This window comes from Apiospora phragmitis (assembly GCF_038363925.1).
Source record: "Apiospora phragmitis strain CBS 135458 chromosome Unknown utg000013l:1.0-2965645.0:1.0-2969333.0, whole genome shotgun sequence".
Taxonomy (NCBI): domain Eukaryota; kingdom Fungi; phylum Ascomycota; class Sordariomycetes; order Amphisphaeriales; family Apiosporaceae; genus Apiospora; species Apiospora phragmitis.
Window position 1 is genome coordinate 1,874,134 of NW_027117413.1, and position 18,829 is coordinate 1,892,962.

General features: G+C 52.7%; 7 protein-coding genes across 7 annotated transcripts; 4 read left to right on the top strand and 3 right to left on the bottom strand.

Moving 5' to 3' along the window:
* Positions 1-1,804: 1,804 nt before the first annotated feature.
* On the top strand, positions 1,805-4,664 carry PG994_014309 (esterase; the record flags this gene model as incomplete). Its single annotated transcript, XM_066865718.1, has 3 exons — positions 1,805-2,179; positions 2,250-2,589; positions 2,686-4,664. The coding sequence occupies 3 exons, from the start codon at positions 1,805-1,807 to the stop codon at positions 4,662-4,664; spliced, it is 2,694 nt and encodes an 897-aa protein (XP_066708847.1).
* A 961-nt stretch (positions 4,665-5,625) lies between these two features.
* PG994_014310 (uncharacterized protein) lies at positions 5,626-6,768 on the bottom strand (the record flags this gene model as incomplete). Its single annotated transcript, XM_066865719.1, has 1 exon — positions 5,626-6,768. One exon carries the CDS (start codon positions 6,766-6,768, stop codon positions 5,626-5,628), a length of 1,143 nt encoding a protein of 380 aa, XP_066708848.1.
* A 2,443-nt stretch (positions 6,769-9,211) lies between these two features.
* PG994_014311 (uncharacterized protein) lies at positions 9,212-10,769 on the bottom strand (the record flags this gene model as incomplete). Its single annotated transcript, XM_066865720.1, has 4 exons — positions 9,212-9,529; positions 9,597-10,073; positions 10,136-10,414; positions 10,509-10,769. The coding sequence occupies 4 exons, from the start codon at positions 10,767-10,769 to the stop codon at positions 9,212-9,214; spliced, it is 1,335 nt and encodes a 444-aa protein (XP_066708849.1).
* A 997-nt stretch (positions 10,770-11,766) lies between these two features.
* On the top strand, positions 11,767-12,037 carry PG994_014312 (uncharacterized protein; the record flags this gene model as incomplete). The annotated part of the gene is given in 2 exon segments (XM_066865721.1): positions 11,767-11,773; positions 11,790-12,037. The coding sequence occupies 2 exon segments, from the start codon at positions 11,767-11,769 to the stop codon at positions 12,035-12,037; spliced, it is 255 nt and encodes an 84-aa protein (XP_066708850.1).
* Positions 12,038-12,511: 474 nt separating this feature from the next.
* On the bottom strand, positions 12,512-13,554 carry PG994_014313 (uncharacterized protein; the record flags this gene model as incomplete). Its single annotated transcript, XM_066865722.1, has 7 exons — positions 13,511-13,554; positions 13,392-13,445; positions 13,189-13,284; positions 12,933-13,112; positions 12,833-12,877; positions 12,676-12,778; positions 12,512-12,621 (listed from the first exon to the last, which is right to left on the bottom strand). The coding sequence occupies exons 1-7, from the start codon at positions 13,538-13,540 to the stop codon at positions 12,512-12,514; spliced, it is 618 nt and encodes a 205-aa protein (XP_066708851.1). The 5' UTR covers positions 13,541-13,554.
* A 1,496-nt stretch (positions 13,555-15,050) lies between these two features.
* PG994_014314 (uncharacterized protein) lies at positions 15,051-15,647 on the top strand (the record flags this gene model as incomplete). The annotated part of the gene is made up of 1 exon (XM_066865723.1): positions 15,051-15,647. One exon carries the CDS (start codon positions 15,051-15,053, stop codon positions 15,645-15,647), a length of 597 nt encoding a protein of 198 aa, XP_066708852.1.
* Positions 15,648-16,714: 1,067 nt separating this feature from the next.
* Positions 16,715-17,361, top strand: PG994_014315 (uncharacterized protein; the record flags this gene model as incomplete). Its single annotated transcript, XM_066865724.1, has 2 exons — positions 16,715-17,302; positions 17,338-17,361. 2 exons carry the CDS (start codon positions 16,715-16,717, stop codon positions 17,359-17,361), a joined length of 612 nt encoding a protein of 203 aa, XP_066708853.1.
* Positions 17,362-18,829: the final 1,468 nt, after the last annotated feature.

The following is an 18,829-nucleotide window of genomic DNA, read 5'->3' on the forward strand; positions in this document are numbered from 1 at the left end:
AGCGAACAAAGCCGAAAGAAATAGTGCGAGTCTTGGTCGAGCTTCCCGTGCCGCCTCGACCATACGATGCAATTTGCGAAATGTGTGAAATGTTTTCCCAACAATATTATGGCGACTGCAGCAGTTGGCTTCCGATATTCATTGCATCCTAAGATATATACTGCCAAGATATACTGCCACCCTGCAGCATCGTAACGTAACATTACACAGACGATTGATTATCGTTGTGCATACTAGATTGAGTACTTACTATATCATAAGCTTACTGTGATGGTGTCATCCTTTTGCTTGCGCCTTCAGACGAACGAGAGTTCTGACACCCGTTTTTCTTCTTCCTCTTCTCTGAGGTCTTTAGCGCACGGGTGGAAACATATGGGAGGTATGGAAGGAAGGACGTTGATGCCAGCAAGTCAGGGTTCTTGGGGTACTTTTCATGAGTGTTGCAACGTGCTTACCTCATTAGAGTCGGCTTACCCCATTAGGCAGCGGTTTACAGGGCAATATGGGGAAGAATCACTGCTAAAAAGAAGCTTCGCCCCAGGTGGGAACGATCCTGCCCACTAGTGGCAGCATCTTGCTGCCAAAAATAATATCACGACCGGTCCTGGCAATGATCTTCAGGCCCAACACAGCTGGACTTGCAGTTTTACTGTACAAGACCTCTTGCCTTTGCATGCACTTCAATCTTAACCACCAGCACACCATCCCGAGCATGGTGCAGATGCCAAGCCGAACCGCTTCAACAGACTAAGAAAACCGCCGCCCGGCTCCGACTTTCTTCACTCTTCACTTGGATTATCGTCGTTCGGCATCACCGCCGCTTCTCTCCCTCTCAGGCTCCTGCACAGCACACTCGCTCGGGGGATGCGTGCTGTTGTGTATCTACCTACCGTCAGCCCGTGTATGCTTGCGAGATAGGCAGACAAGGTGCGAGATGCGTCCGTCGTATGCGTCTGTGTCTATACCCCAATCTGACCAGAAATCGGTGGGATGGTTTGAGACCACTCAGCCTGTCTGTCTGACAACTCCAAATTTACCCACCCGACTATTCCACGATGGCTCACGGCCTGCTTACTCTGTATACCTCCAGGAACGTGCGGCAAGGTCTAAACTTAGCTTTTCTGTCTTCTTTCTTTCGTTCTGTCTTTCTGTCTCCCTCGTTCCCGGGAGTTTGCCCGCTTGACTTATCCCTTGTGGCAGACTCCAACCGTCTTTGGACCCTGGATCGGTCGAATTTTTTTTTCTTTGCTGCATTCGGACAAGTCTTCACGATGTGTTCTAGCCTGGCCCGAAGCGGGCAGGGCCTGAGTCGCCTTTGATAGTCTGACTTTCAAGTGGGTCGGCCGTCTGTTATGGACTTGCAGGAGCATCTCGGGTCTCGCTTGCCTCGTGCACCAGTATGCGCTCCCTGTTAGTGGGAGATAGAACGAGCCCTTCTACGTACCCGCCTCTTTCCCGCAGGAGTCTGGAACACCCCCTGGTTAGTACTGCCCCGGCGGAGCTGTGGAGGCTCAGCGCCGTGTAGTAGTGTGCTCGTATAGTGTGGTATGGTTACTATGGTCTGCATACTTACCCAAGATGAAGATCCACATGCACCATCCTGGATCCATCCTAAACGGTCCTCCGCAATAAGCAAGATCACCATAGGTTTTGTATAAGATGGAGTGTTAACCCGGCTGGGTGACCGTTGTCCTCTCTTTTTGCCATGGCTCAAGCGAGTATATAGATAGTATCGTTTGTCCTCCTTCCCTTATAAGTGCTTGCTCACTTAACCTCCCCTCGCGCCATGGCTTCCTCGGCAACCATGAAGATGCTCGGCGGAGCTTTCCTGGCCGCCAGCGCCGTCCTCCAAGGTGTATCGGCAACTCTCGATGGGCCTTCACCATGGGCCGCCGGAGAATTCGGTCCCGACGTGGTAACACCCGCAACGCTATCGGTGCCCGACACGACAGAGGGGATCAACGTCACTTCTTTTGATATGAACGACGATGTGAACGACCTCAGCCCACGGGCCGCCAAATTCTGGCTCAGGGTCATGCCCCTTGGCGCGTCCATCACCCAGGGTATCAAATCCAGTGACGGCAACGGCTATCGGAAACACATCCGGGATCAGCTTCGTTTCGCCGGGTGGAATGTGAACATGGTTGGTTCCAAGCAGGATGGAAACATGAACGACAAGGTACGCCTCGTACGATCATGGTATTTATTGATACGAATGGTCAAACTAAAGTTGGACTCCTCACGTACAGGATAATGAAGGCCATCCGGGTTGGGTCATCTCACAAGTGACCGGTGCTGCCAAGAGCAGTATCAACCTGCGTCCCAACCTGGTTCTGATCAATGCCGGCACCAACGACTGCTTACAGAATATCGATACTGGTAACGCGGGCAAACGAATGCAAGACATGATTAATCTTCTACTGGAAAAGATACCGGAGACTACCATCATTTTGTCTACGATCCTGCCGTCTGCCACTCGCCAGTCTTGCGTTGATGATGTCAATAAGCAGCTCAAAGCTCTCAAGGACGAGAGCAAGAGAGTGTATCTCGCCGAAATGCAACTGACGATTAACGACATCACCTCCGATGGTAAGCAACTCCCGAGGCGAAGAGGAAGCTCAATACGCCCTAGTGGCTGCCCCTGAGTTCATACTCATATGGATATGCGCTAAAACATCCGTACAGGCACTCACCCCAACGATGAAGGCTACAAAAAGATGGCCTCGGCTTGGTGGGCGGCTTTCCAAAGGGCCGAGAAAGCTATTAAGGCACCGAATAACAACATCGATGACGAAAAGGAGACAAAGGGCACCGGAGGCGGCACGAAGACCTGCGCCAAATCCAACAGTGTTGCGGGTCGCGGCCCCGTACAGACTCAGCTCGAGGGCACGGGCGCCGACGATGGAAACTACCGACACCGCTCTACCCCAGGCATAACTTTCACGGTGCCCAGCTCGCCGTCGATCCAATACCAGTTTGCGCAGCTTGTCAACTTTGGCGGCGCTGACCGCGGCGCCGAGACGGACGAGCTCATCAAGATCGAGAAGCAAAGCGATGGCTCTAACAAGTACTCATACTACCTCAACAATGGGGACAAGTACGACACGTCGACCACGGACTTCAGCCTGCCGTTCAAGTGCGCTGGCAATGTTGCGCACGTGTGGGGAGATCTGAACAACGACGGCTTGGACGATATATGGTGCATTGGTGCACAGGGACAGGCGACGGTGGCCCTCAACCGCGGGGGCAACCCGCCACGTTTCGAGAGCATCGGCGAGGTCATGGCTTCTCCTGGGTCTTACGGCCCGGGCGATGTTCTGGTGGCCGACATCGATGGAGATGGGCGCGCCGACTATTGCGTGCAAGAGAGCAACGGCGACATTCGTGGCTGGCGAAATGGCGGCTCGGGCGACAAGGTCTCATTCTGGCAAGGTTTTGCGAGGGCCGACGGAGGTGGCGACGTCATTTTCCCCGGCAAGGGCAAGCCCAACAAGAACATGGTTCGCATGGGCGACCTGAACGGTAACTTTCGTTCCGACTGGATGTATATCGGCGATCAGGGCCAGATCGAGAGCTGGATCAACCAGCGTGGTTGGGGCAACGGCATCGTTCCGGACTGGGTTTCCGCCGGGCAAACGCACGGAGGCGTCGGGCGCGGTTCCGAGATTCAAGTGGGCCGCGTCTACGGTTCCGGGCGACTGGACTACGTCTGGATGAAGCCCGCAGGCGACAAAATTGAAGTTACCGTCTACCAGAACCTCGGTGAGGGCGGCACGCGCCGCAAGGGGGACGGCGTCTTCTACTGCGATATGACGGGCAGCGGGTCCGACGACTACGTCTGGGTCTGGTCCCCCGGCGACAAGGCCGAACTCTACATCAATACGCACAACCCGCCCAACTGGAAGGAGGACACCAAGACCCTGTTCAACATCGGCCGTAACCGCCGCTCCATCCACCTGGCCGACTGGGACGGCGACGGCAAGTGCGACGTCCTGTCGCAGCGTAAGTCGGACGGCGCGCTCGAGTGGTGGCGCAACGGCTACGACAAGGCCACCGGTCGCTTCTCCTTCGAGTACAAGGGCTTCGTGGCCGGGTCCGAGAAGTGCAGCCAGGGCTGGGGCGTCAGCATCTTCGATCGCGGCCTGCGCCTCGCCGACATCGACGGCGACGGCCGCGCCGACTACTTGTGCCTCGAGAAGGACGGCCGCACCACGGGCCTCCTCAACACCAAGACGGGCCTCGTGGACGTGGGCCAGATCAAGTTCAGCGAGGGCTGGGACCGCGCCAACATCCGCTTCGCCGACGTCGAGGCCTCGGGCCGCGCCGACATGGTCTGGGTCGACAAGTACACGGGCCAGGCGACCGTCCTGAAGAATAAAGGGCGCATCCAGGCCGGCGCCAGCTCCTTCACCTGGGAGAACCGCGGCGTCCTGTACAAGGGGATCGGCGAGCGCGGCACTAATATGCACCTCGCCAACCTCGGCGGCAAGGGCCGCGCCGATTTCGTGCAGGTCCTGCCCGTGTCCAATAGGGCCTACACGTGGTTCAACGAGTGTCCGGCCAGCGGCGGCGATGATGGGGCCATTGTTGATCCTAAGCTTCATGCTTATAGCAGTGTGAAGCGCTCCAACAGCAGGATCATGCGGAGGTCGTCGGACTGGTAATCAATTTCAGCTCATCTTAATTTTAGTTTTGGTTTTGGATGCATTGCTTTGGCGTGATTGTTATTATACCTGGGGAGGTAAAGGGGTTCATGCATTGTATGGCGCTGACGGTGTTCTGTTTTTGCTTTTGGGTGGATAGGGAGCAGGTAGTTTTTACAGCATAGATTAGGATACTCAGCCTGTTTATTAGTTTGTATATACTGCATAAAGTATAAACGTATACAATATAGCCAGACGTTGATTCTGTTGTGAGCAATAGGCAACTACGACTTCTTCGAGGATTGTGAACACGAAGACTTCGATCTTTATTTATTTTATTTTCCTCTATTCTTACTAAAGTCATGTAATACGAAGCAGCGCAGAGTATATACGAACGCAAAACGACTACACAGAGTCCCAATCTTGTTCATAATCTCGGCATGCGAGCCAGACTCTAGTCAGGAGAAGGTCATATTAGTCACACATTGAACCATAAGTTTGAGGAAGAAAAGAATACCTACACTGTCTACTCAAAATCGAACAACTACTTTCACTCCCATACCCAAGGACAGCTACCGAGATCCTTGCGTTGGATAACTCGGAGAAAGAAACCTGGATGCTTTTATTTTTGCAAGGGCATGATATTAAATCCGGCACAAACGAAACAACCTTTTCCATTTGATTAAGCGTCAGTGGCTTCTTTAGGTAGATGAGCCAGTCAAGAAGAATATCATGATCATTTTGGTCAATAAGATCTATCTAGGTATCTATTGATGCAAGCAGTTATTCCAGGGTAGGGGGTATCGTAGGTTATAGAAAATGCCAAAACTCCCAAACTCCACAACCTTCTCGATCACGGTTCCTGTAATCCCATCCGACACACACACATAACTGGTGCTGTCTGGTTCAAACTGTGATGACTGACGCCTAGCACGCCAGCAATACCGGCTCATCCGCCCTCATTAATGTCCTTCTCTCTCCTTTACTCGGAGCGAGTGCTGCCCGCAAAGTGGACATGTTCCCCACCTGACTGGTTCTTCATACCACGGGTAGGGCTGGGCGTCTTAAACTCCGACGCCTCATTCTCGCTACTGCCACCACTGCCGCTGTCCTCGGCAATCCTGCTCTCGCTCAGCATCTTGGCCCACGCGCGCCGCTCCTTGGTGATGACCACGCTGTCGCGCTGCCGGATGCCGAGAAGCTTGCTCATGCGGCCCATTATGCCCTCACCCTCGTCGGCCTTAGCGTCATGGGACTGCTTGCTGGGCCCGGTGCCGCAGACGCCGTCCAACTCGCTCACCATCTCGATCATGCACTCAAAGACCTTCCTGGCCTCCTCGACGACGTCGTCCTTCTCGCCCTCGGTCAGGAGGCTGCCGGACGACTGGGCGAAGCGCTCCTTGAAGGACGCCTTGATCTCGTCGCCGCCCTGGGCCGTGTCGAAGGTGAAAAAGCGGAGCGGCAAATCCGGGTTGAGCGACAGGCAGTTGGCGTTCCAGAATGAGGGCTCCACTCGCGCCAGGGACGCTCGGATAAAGCGCCCTCCGCTGAAGAGCGCCATGTAGAGGACCCAGGCATAGGCGAGAAGGACATGAGGCCTCGCTCGGACAGACTGGCGCAGGCGCTGCAAGAATGCGGCGAGGACGGGAGATTCCGCCGCGACGCTTAGTTGCTCCTCGAGAAGCTCGGGGGACCATCCGGTCAGGGCCACAATGTCGGCTTCGAGGGCCTCTGTCCGCTCCAACTCGGGCGTGTGGACATGGTGTAAAAGCGAGTGGATACGAGAGCAGACCGTAGGTGCGTGGGGTGCGTCGAGCACATGCGGGCTGTGGTGAACAGCGGCCGAGGGCTTGCACACTTCGCAGGAGTGCTCAGCCGGGACGACGCCCGTGGCAGACGGTTGAGGCGAATCCAGAATTTCTCGCCATAATGATTCGAAGCTGTTGTATATGGGCGTAAGGTGTAACAGTCCAGAGGCGTAGTTGGACGGGTCCTGGGCGTTAGGGGGGATGGCCAGAGGCAAGCGGTAGATGACAAGCTTGTTCAGTTGCGTATGTACTGGTCTCGTCGCGATATTAATAGCTTCAGAGAGAGGCCGACCTGTCTCCTCGATTTTAGAAGGCATCATAGGGAGAGTCAACCACGGCAGGTTGAAAGATGCTATAATGGGTAGTGCAGGTCCAAGTAGTTGTATATAAGAGACGCAGAGAACTGGGTCAGATCATGGTGGACGTGTCGGATGTACTCGAGTGTAATATGTAGAACGGGGGTTTTTGAAGGCAGGCAGAATCCAAAAGAATCTGTATGTGTGATGGTTCCTAGTCAGGATGAGGTTCGAGGTTTAGGTGGGCAGTGTACTTCCGAGTCACACGAGCTTCGACTTGCTCATCTGCCAGTGAGTGAATGTACACGTGGGAAGTGACAACAGGCGCCTTGCGCTTGGCTCTCTGTCAGAAATCTAAAGACTTCCTGGAACTCGGCCGCTTCCGGGAAGGAGGTAAGCTTCGGTGGAAGAAGTCGCGGCTGCCCTGACTGCTCGCGTGAGGCAGGCCAGGAAGGGATTCTTGTGGTTCGGTACCGGTAAGTCTGACAAGATGAAACCAAACCAAGTACAGTACCTACGTTAGGTAGTAGGCAGGTATGTAGTAGGTAGGTGATAAGGTATGGCGGGGAGGGTAGCCCGGTGAGACTAATAATAGTTTGTTTGTGTGGTGCAGAGACGGGGATCGCAGCCTTACAGGTGAATCATCGATGGACATGTCAGTCTAAGAAGAACAAGCAACGTCTGTCTGCCACGCATCGCGCCTCTTCTTTTTTTTTATTAGAGAGGAAAGAAGCAAGACCACCAACTCCCGATCGGTCTCCAGGATTGCATACAGCCCTCCCGACCGGCACACCCACAGCCGTCCAATGATGAACAGGGGCGACTTCTGGTTCAGGCCCGGTCGGTACCTACATACGAATAAGCGGACCACTGGGTAACGACCCCTAGGCATGAGGAAACATGCACATGTTACATCATACCCTGATGGGGTTTCCCAAAGTAGGAAGCCCATCCCATTAATAACGGTCATGCATGCACCTACTGTGCTTACATAGCAACGTGCTGGGATGATATAACCTGGTGGTCCAACTCTATCTTGTGACACTGACCACCGCCAACTTTCCAAGGGCTGACTGGCAACTGGCTGATGTAACCGATTTGTTCATCGGACGGGGGAGATGGGATTCTGGAGCAGATGGCCTATGTACGGAAAAGCCCATATCAATGCTAGCAAATTCGCCATTTCCTCGTCAGTGTGGCCCCACTCTCGATGTCATCAGTGGCGGCTATACGCCCCGACAGGCTGGTTATCGTCGTTAAATCAATATTCGCAGCAGACAATTGACACGGTAACATGAGATAACCCATAATTGATCAGCATCCAATACGTAGCAAAGTACGTGTGTTTTTCAATACCGGATTCCAGTCCGTTTTTTCCAGGTTGTCGACACAACACGATATCGTGACCAGAAGGGCATGGTGTTCAGCCATCCCTCTCCCTCTGTCTCCCCAGCCGCTGCTGGGGGCTGTTCTCATGCCCAGTGCACCTTGTCCGCCCTTAGCCTCCCTCTCGACCTGCGACGTTCTAGACCGTCTTGCTCCTAACCCTTTAGCAGCAGACGCCAATACTGCAAATAGGCTAGCCAAGGGGGGGGGGGGCTGCCCGTTACAAATCGAACGATCTGCCTCAGTAACAGCGATCTGCAGCTCCATTTGCGATGGAGTACTGTATATAGAAGCACTTCGAAAACCGGCGGTGATACGTGAAAGCACAACAGAATCACGGTGACAGAGAAATAGGAGATGCATTAGGGAGGAATGAGAACCAATAACCACTAATAATTGAGAAAGTTGCACCAGTATTCCGAGTTACGAGCGATTTGAGCCTATGGCATGGATAAACATCACAACTAATATCTCTAGTCGGGATGAGTCAAACTCTTTTACTCACTAATAAGTACTCATTACAGAACTCGACTGTCGGAACCGCAAACGTCCCTTTTCTCAACAACTGCTTATACGAAAGAAGCGGGGGGAGCCGTCTAGAATGATGCGCGGCAAGAGCCCCTGCCGATCTGGACAGGATGGCCAGCATCATCTCATCGTGTTCGGATAGATTGGTATGTAAGGGACGCATCTCGGAGCACACTAGCCCGTGCGGACATAGTCCCGGCTCCAGTCATCCAATCGAGTTCACGGTTCAGGTTGGGCCGCTCACCTGCAACAACAAAGGAAGCTGATATCGATAGGCGACATGCAACTCCACGATCGTACTGAATGCTGGTGTCTTTGAAGTTCTTGTTAGGAGGTAATCACGTATACCTTTTTGGATAGATTGGTGGGCTTAGTTCCTTGTAATCTAGACTGTCCACACATGATATCTACATAGACCCCAGGTCATCCTTAACGCCGATTTATCCTTATGCAGATACCGAAAAGTCCCAGGCGCCATTGTATATGGAATCAGATCAGTCGGGTTTGTTGGTTCCCTAGAAACGAAAAAAGTGTAACCGGCCCCGGAGCTCTAGACTTCCGCCGCTCTAACGCTGCCTTCTAGCGCGATATGATTGTCTTGCTTGTCTTCGTCTACGCTCTCGTGGTTGATGAACAGGAACGAGAGTAGCACGATGCCGGCACCGACCCAGTACAAGAAGCTCGAGAACTGCTGGTATTGTATCATCTCTCCGATCAGGGAGAGAGGAATGGTAAGCGACAGACCAACGGTCACAAGTAGTGGTGACGTGAGCAGCATGGCGTAGGCCCACGACATATCGCTGAGAAAGGACGATATCGAGTTCAGTACAATGATGGTTAAAACCTTGCCGTTGGGTGGCAGCTCAAACTGTGGTGGCTGTGTCAGCAGTTGCTCTAAGAATCCATCCTCCCCAAGCGTGGAAAATATAACTTACGGTTTCGATTCCGGTCACATGCAATACGATGAAAAGTGGCCATAGGAACACAATATTGAACACGCCCACCATGCCAAAGAAGAGCGGCATGCTGACACGCTCCTCGTTGCCCACGCGCAGCTTCATGACCGTTACGTACAGCCCGTACACGACGGCGCTGAAGAGGGCCATGGCGTCGCCGATGGCGATCTGGCGCTGGCTCTTGTGCGGGAAGTTGCCGCGGTCCTCGTCGTTGTCCTGGCCCGACAGGTCGACCGTCGAGATCAGCACGATGCCCGCGAGCGAGGCCAGGACGCCGACGAGCTTGCGCACCGTGAAGCTCTCGACCTTCATCAGCGCGCACAGCACCAGCGTCCAGACGCTGCTTGTCGACGTCAGGATCGTCACGCTGCCGACGCTCGTGTACTCGAGGCAGGCCGACGCGAAGTAGTTGGAGAAGAACCAGATCATGCAGAACTCCAGGCTCAGCCGCGCCGTCTGCCGGAACGTGAGCTTCTCCCTTCTTCTTCTTCGTCCTCCCGCGCCCGCGGATTGGCGACGTCGTACGGCACGAAGCCGGCCCCCTCGTCGTCCGCCAGGAGCCGCTCGCCGGCCGTCGCGTCCTCTTCCTCGTCTGCCTGCGTCTTTCGCCGGTGCCCGTCGAGCGGCGCTAGTGACCTCTCGTCCCAGCATTGTTGCGCCACGGCCTTCGCGTGGCCAAATCCGCCATTTTGTATAATATACTTGATCGTTATGGGTATCATAGAAATCGCAAATATCGATGTATTAATGTAGACGACGAAAAACGGTTTGTCGTACGTATGATCGGAGAAAATGTACTACACGCATCGCAACAGCACCTTGGTCAGCTTCTTGCTACCGCTTGCTGCGCGCAAAGTTTGGAAAATGATTGACCAATGGGCAATAACTCACACTAGCGAGAAAGTTGGAAGCTGTCCAAAGGAAAACAGTCACCAACAGGCACGCGAGGCCCAGCGTCCTCCTCGCGACCTTCGCGATTCCAGATTTCCGCTTCTTCGTCGCCGTCGGCGCGCTATTATGCTTCGGTGTGTCGGATGCCGATGGTGTATCCTCCATGAGCTCGAACGAATTCGATGTTCTTTGACTCGGCGGGTCATCCCATGCATCGAAGCCGCCTGGGTCATCCGGCGACAACGGCTCTACCGGAGCCATGTTGTTGCTGTTGCTGATGATGACACTTGGGGGAAACAGTCGCCAGCTTGGGAATCAAATCGATTTCGCAGATCCGCCAAAAATAGGAGAATCTACTTCACGGTGCTGGAACGATGGCGCGGGTTTCGTCTGATGGCCTTGGACGACAGCGGGTACGACAGCAGCATCGGCTCAAATAGATCGAAATATTTCTCCCTCCCTAGCGGAAGAAACCAGAGAAGGCGCGAAGGCGTAGATAGATGGCAGAGATCGGGTTGACTAGCAATCAGTCGCACTGAGTCGATTCGAGTTGACAAAAAGGTAAATCAGTCAACGAGCAAATGGCGCCAGTCGTCTTTGAGATTATTAGAGTTTCACAGAGGGTACAGATCTACAGATGTTTGCTGCTCGGTCGGTAGTATCGGCATTATCCCTCCTGGGGAGCCCTGGGGTTGGGGCGGGCATTACAGAGGGACCGGTCCGCCGCACCAATTGCATCAGCTCGTTCGGGAGGCCCATTAAATCCGACACCCTTAGACGCGCAATGCCTACTTAATTACTCGCAACCATCCCATATCAAGATAGAGACCGATCTCAATAGCGAGATCTGGTCTTCTTTACCGTGGACGAGCAGACTGTCGCCTTAGACGCCGGGGTTTGTGTCGGCCACTTGTGTGGTTTATTGGTTTGAACTGGTGGCTTGCGGGAGATGATTCTGATGGCAATCTTGGATGTTGTCGACGACGCTGACGGTACGGCACGTGTAATGCGTGTAAGTTAGCAATGGCTATATTAGAATTTATATTATTTGATTTAGTTTATTTAATATAGTAGTACTACTACTCAAGTGCAAGCTGCCCGGTTTCAACATGTCCTTCCACTCTAACTTGCTTGACAGGTCAACGAAACAATAGTTTGTAAGTCATATAAGCCTCTATTTTAATCCAGCTGTGCTATGATTCCGGCCGCCGCCCACTGTGCCTGGAGCTACTGTATCGTGGCCAGACGCCTCTGCTTCATGGGCGGTAACTCCGTCCGTAGTACCGCCCGCCGTCGCCACTGCCGCCTTCACCTCCTCCATTATCCGAGGAGCCGCCCACCCCGTGCGCCTCCACATCCGCGCCTCCCACGACGAGCTGCACGGGTACCCAGGCCGCCGTCGCCGTCGTCATCCGGCGCGGATCCGTCTTCTAGACCTGCGGAGAATAGTGGGCGCGAGGACGGTGCAGGGGACCGACTCGGCGAATTCCTCTAGGTCGGTGTACAGCGGGGAGAAGTACTGTTCATAGGTTCTTATCCTGTTCAGAGTCTCAATTCGAATTGTGTTCATGATGCGTTCAGTAGTATGTCTATTGGAAGTCTGGTTCCTTTACGTTGGCTGAAGGGGTCCGGCATTTGAGATCCGTGGCAGCGGTTTCTATAAGGGACGAGCATACAATAACCTTATCCCTATATACTAAGCAGATTTGACTGGACGTTCGTAGTACATACAGTGCTGGTTGCGTATGCGGTCCCTAGCTAGAAGAGGCGTTTACCTTTGGTCACCAGAAAACAGTTTCATGTGCACACCAAGCCGGAGACGGACAAGGAATGCAGTTCAAATGCAGAGATATATGCTACATCGCAGTGGCGGATGAACCATGTGATGAGTCATCTTGGGCGTAGCTGTGATGCTCTGAACGCCGTTAAAAACCAATTACGCCGTGCACAACCCAACGAGGTCCCAGAAAGTATTTCGATCCCACCTCGACTATACGACTCCTTTAGCAGGAGCATCCATCCCGATCATTCTCAATGTGGATATTGATAGGGTCCTGGAAATCACCACTGAACTCCTCGGACTCCTCCTGTGCCAACGCGTTGCGCGCGATAACTGTAGAAATGTCAGCGAAGTGTTGGTAAGGACTAGAGAACCAAAATAGCATACCTTCAAAAGCTTGCTCGACGTTGATAGCCTCTTTCGCGCTGGTCTCGAAGTAGGGAATGTCACCCTTCGAGGCGCAGAAGGTTGCTGCTCTCTTACTGGAGATCTAGTGGGATGTTAGCTATGATACTAGAGTCGAGAAGAATGACAGAGAACTCACCACCCGCTTGCTCTCCTCGACATCAATCTTGTTGCCTAGCACGACCTGTTTTTCGCATTAGTATATGACCCCTGTTTCAGATGGCCGAAAGGAGTCTTACAAAGGGGAAGTTTTCCGGGTCGCGAGGCGATGCCTGGATTAAGAATTCGTCCCGCCAGCTGTCTAATGCCTCAAAACTCTTGGAGTTGTTGACGTCGAAAACAAGCACGCAGCAGTCGGCACCTCTGTAGAATGCAACACCCAAAGACTGGAATCGTTCTTGGCCGGCCGTATCCCAGAGCTGTTTCCCAAGTCAGTCCATCGGCACTGCATTTCGTGTATCTGTATCCCTGATGTCTCTGGTTGGGCCATCTTACCTGCATAGTCACCTGGCGATCATCGACCAGAACCTCACGGGTCAGGAAATCGGCACCGATGGTAGCCTTGTAGCTGGCGCTGAACTTCTTGTTGACCTATTGACAACAGTACAATCAGTATGACTGCCCTAACATATCCCCTCGGTATCCAAAAAGTCGGAAACGCGGATCTGGGGGCGGCGGGTCGGACAGAGGGAACGGACATATTGGTTCATCAAGCTGGTCTTGCCAACACCGCTATCGCCGAGGATGATAACCTGTATTTGATCTGTCAGCTGTGAAGTCCGGCGAAAAAACCAGCATGTTTCGGAGATCGACATACCTTCAAGAGGACCTTCTTCCTAGAAGCCATGATGAGGATCGAGGTCGGCGGCTAAGTCCCTCGTGCTTATGTTTTGGGCGGCCTAACGACCGTAGCGATGCTCGACGGTTGACGAGATTCGTCTATATGGTGCGCAAGAAATATGCGCCCGTGGATTATCTGTTGAAAGCCTCGTGGGGTTCGAGAGAGGTGGGCGGTGACTGAGTCGTTGTTGTTGATAGGTTGTAGTGTAGGTGTTGGGAGAGGGCAGCTATCTGATAAATTGAAGGTTGGTCGGGAGAGCTCCAAGCCCAGGCTGATACAGCTTATTATGCAATCACTCGGTAGCGGTGGCTTATCGCTTCAGGCCTACTCCATCCTGCAACTCCATCCAGCAGCGGTCACCGCATTGGGGTACAGATGGATGTAATGCAGGCACGTTGCCACGGGACAATTACTGGCCCAAGCGTCCAGCTTCAAAGCGCAATCCAGCTGTGACTGGCCATCCTGCATCCACTCAGTTGCTAACCACCTCACTATTCTGTTCCCGAGTCAAAGAACGGGCATGACTGCCATCATGTTTCCCTTACACCTCATTGTACGGAGCATCAATGAATGATATGAGCTATATTGCGGAAGAAATCCCATTTGATCTTAATAAATACAACATTGTTTGACGACTTTTGCGTATAAGTGAGCATGTTCCTGAGAAATCAAGGTACTAACTACACAACTACCGCAACCTCCAGGGCTGCAAGAGCCCGGCCTGACGGATTATGTATTCGTTGCAGTGGCCCTTCTTTGGAAAAGCTTGAGAACGCACTGGTTTGCTCTTTGAAGATGCCACGGTGCTTGGGGATGAAACCAGTCCCTGAGATCATCTTTACTTTGGCATGCGGTGTCACCTAATAGCGGTATGCTGAATCCCGACCAGCTCATTACAGTATTGTCATTGACGAGATTGTGATAGTTGTTGGAGCTACACAACGCAAGGCCATATCCGACTGCAACAACAAAATTGTCTGACCATACCTCACTGGAGCATTGTCAGTAAAGGGAACAACCAAATAAGATATAAGTGACAGAATTCGGGCCCAGTTGATTCAGCATCTGCCATATTAACCTTAGTAGGTCACTCGAGTATTCTAAGTGCATTGCGCCATCCCTCAAGGTTAAGTGCTCGTCATCATAATCCCCAGAAACTTTACGCTGGGCGTTCGAACAGACGGCTATGTACTCCGTAGTATGCGGAGAGAATGATCCTTAGATCTACAATCAACGGAGCCCGAAATTCCTAGGCGTGTAGCGATCATTGATGCATCGAGCGAAGTGCAGGCGCGCCTCCTTACATGTACCACTAATGATGTCATACACCATCATTAGACAGCTACTTGGACAAACGTCACTTACACGACATGTCTGATGTCTCTACCTACGCTTTTCCCCAAAACAACTTTAATCGGCTCTCCTTCAACCCAATTCTGAAGGTCGACATACATTGGACGAACAATTGTATCCCAGCATTACCCAAATACTCTCCAACACCACCTAACCCATCAAAATGGTCACAATTCGCATCAGCAATGCCTTTAGGGCAGCCCGCACAGCAGCACCCACTACGTCCGCTGCCGTGCGGTCAATAGTGTACCGTCGCAGCATCGCGACTACATCCCGAGTAATGGCCCAAGGCTACGGTGACGACAGCAAAGACCCGCAGGGCCAGCCGGGCGCCACCAAGGCGCAGGAAAGCTCGGAACACCCTGGCCCCTCGCCACCGGACGTCGGTAAGGGCACCGGCGGCGGGCCGACCAAGGCGAACAGCAGCAGCCAGAAGGACCCCGCGGACGCTAGCGCGGCGTCGGGCGGCTCGCGGTCCAAGGAGGCCAAGGAGACCGGGTCCAGCCCTACAGGCGGCAGCGTCGGCGGCGGCGACGGCCAGACAGCGACCAAGAAGGGAGGTGAGGCACTCAAGGGTCCCCAGGGCGATGGCGCCCCCCAGCCCAAGATCATGAACCAGAGCATCCCCGGGGCAAAGCCAGGGCTGAGCGAGGAGCAGAAACAGGAGGTCGAGCGGCATAACGCCGACTTCGAACAGCGGCACGATCGCGCCGCCTCCGCTGCGGACGATAAGGTGGACAAAAAGTTCTGGAATTCGTGAGTAATCCCTACTGCGCTTGGTGCACGTCATACACCCTTATATTGGAACCGATATAGTGAGTGCGTCGAGATAGTTTGCTAATATGATATGATTATATAGCGGTGGACGGAAAGGTACGGAAAACGATTGGAATGCCTAGGTCACAAGTAGCTGAGAATGCAGCCAGCTGAGCCATGGTACTCTCATACGGTCGTGTTGTGGTGGTTCTTCACGTATTTCATTAAGGAAATAGCGAGCATCAGGAACACGTGGAGTGAAATGAGGCTTCACCTCCCAGGTCAGACAATCGAAATATTCAATCTTATATCAACCTCGAGTGATTTGCCGCTACATTGTCAGCACGCATCCATAAATTAACCAGGGTGGGCAGCACACGATGAAGTCTCACTTGCTTTGCCCATTGGCTGACTCTGAATCAACCTTATGGGCGTAAGGCAGATAACGTGTATACTGGTCTATGTTGCAATTGAAACGTTTCCCTGGTTCAGCTGGTAAAGCCATTGGCTATATGCACTATGTGGCCAGCCATAACCTGGCACTCTACACCTCTGCACAGCCCTGCTTCCCCTCTATGGCACAGAGGGGGTGATGGACTTGTGGTGTGCCCTGGCCGGCGCCTATTGGGTTGAGTACTCCGAGTTCTCATAACGACCTGGAGTCCTCGAGCGGGCTGCCAGCATCCCATTGATCGTTCATTGTAATTCAGGCTCGTCTTTTTGATCACCCCTTCTCCACCAGGTTCTAAATTCTCAACTTTGTCGTTTAATTTGTTCTATTGACTTCTCGGCCAACTTATGGCTGAGCCAGTTGGTACCGCTCTCGGTGCGCTGGGAATGATCGGTTTACTATCGGTGTGCCTTGACTGTTTCAATTTCGTTCAAGATGGACGATCTGTCGGCAAGGACTTCACTCTCCTGCAAGGGGAGTTTATAAACCAACAATTTCGGTTTCGAATATGGATTAGAGCCTCGGGCTTCTTCAACGAAGGCGGCTATGATCCTCGTCTAGAAAATCCCGAAGTGTAAGTCCAGATCCGATCTCAACTGAATCCAATCTCGTTGCTGTTTATGGACGCCTGCAAGGTTGTGAAAAAGTACCATGTTGCAGAGGATGCAAATCTGCTCGCTATCCCAGGCAACAACGTTGGCTTCGTCGAGGAGGGCCTACACGACTTTCTTAAGCGTATCAAGCAAACGAAGAGGCAGGCCGGTTTCCTCGGCGCCCTCCGCTGGGCTCTGAAAAACAAGAGCCCTTTCGAGGTCTTGCTGCAAAGACTCGAGAAATGCATCGATGCGCTTTATTTCGCGACGGAGAACCTGGATCTCTTCGAGCAGGCAAGCCTGCGAAACGCCGTCGAGATCGAGATCGAAAGCATCCACGACGTGAATGTTCTGAACAGTATTGCTTCGTCTTCGAAATCCTCAGAATCGAACAATTTGATCTCCGATGCGGCAAGTCAGCGAATTACGAGTATCAGAAGTCGACAAGCCGACGACAACAGCTCCGCTCTGTGTACCTTTGTTACTGCCGACGAAGAACAGCCTGCTCAGAACAGACTAGCGACCGTCCAAGAAGACTCGGACGTCGCTTTCAGCGGAATACCTGAAGATCGCACCGGAAATTATGTTTTCCTTAGAAACGTACTCGCGGGCCTAGTATCTGAATACACTAAGCATCCGAATATATGGAGGGCACGACCATTGTCCTGTCATGAAAATTATCTGCGCCATATGCGCTCCCTGGATCGAACGACGGATGAGATAGAATTTGCAAGAAGTAGATACAATGAAATTGTTCCTGAGAGATCACCATGGGTGATGGACATGCTTCGACAGCTCACCACTACCGTGGATGAGACCATGCTTGTCTTGCGGAAACGACTGGACAATTTGGATTACCGAAACGGAATCGGAAAGCCAACACGAGCCCCTGTATTTATGGACGCCGAATTTGCCTATGATCGCCTCTTCAAGATCGATCTGGACCTGGCTGACTATCCTGTATCTTCCCAAACAGTTTCTTCCGAATGGTTTTTGACATGCTACCGCCGACCATTCTCGAATGCCCACGCGTTGTCAATGTCACTGACCATGATTCGGCTATGATTCATGCTTTGATTGAAAACTTGGATGCGTTTGGCTATTTCTGGGCTTTCGTCCACTGTCTTCAGTTCCCAGAAATTTCAGAGACAGGAAAGCAGTCGCATCAGAGCACTCGCCCAGCCAGAATGGTGGGGACACTCAGCTAGGAGAGACTGTTTGGGGTACCCAGCTACGATCGATCAGAAAGACGGACGCGCAGATGGATGCTGCAGCGTATCTGAGCATGTCACAGTGGATGCGGCTGCTGTGGGAGTCGAAAAGGCTGGATGTTCCCTTCATGAGTATAAAGAATCATAGGGTCCGACACTTCTGGGGTTAAGGCAATAATCACCTTTTAGGGAGCCCCGCAGAGCCCATATAGAGACGGCCTCTTTCAGTTGAGCGTTTCATACGGCTGCGACTATCCTTATATGCCGATGAAGGTGAAATTTCTCACGAGAACCTATCACCCCAATGTCGACCACACCGGGAAGATATGCATGGATATATTAAGCGAGGGCTGGACACCGGCTCTCACCACGAGAACCGTTATGCTCTCCATCATCTCCCTCCTCAGCGATCCTGATATCGAAGATGCTCTCGTCCCAGAGATAGCATCGACGTATTTACGTAGCAGGGAAGACTACGAACACAATGCTACAGCGTACACGAGAAGGTACGCAACATTGGATGCTGCCCTGGACACGTTGTCGAATGCTAGTGGCTAGGATTCGATGCAAGTTTGCTTTGGAAGCTGGCGTGGAGTCTTATGTGTTGGGAGAGACCGCGTCATGGTCCGCGTGTAAGTAATAAGCACCATCCGGTGATTATCCATGCTTGGTGTCATGTATTGCGTCCCTACTCGCAAAGACGCTGAAAACCAGGGGTTGAGGATGTGTGGTGATCGTGGATTTGATCATGGCAAGCCAGAATACAACAATGATAAAACAGCTTTGATCAAAGGATTGTATTCTGGAAAGAGCGTGTGCATTGTAGTAACAAGTCCGGGACGCCCAAGCCAAGCCATCTTCTCCTTCCTAAGCCACTTACGAAGCCGAACCACTCACAGTCTGTAGCACAACACCCAAATTTGACGGCCAC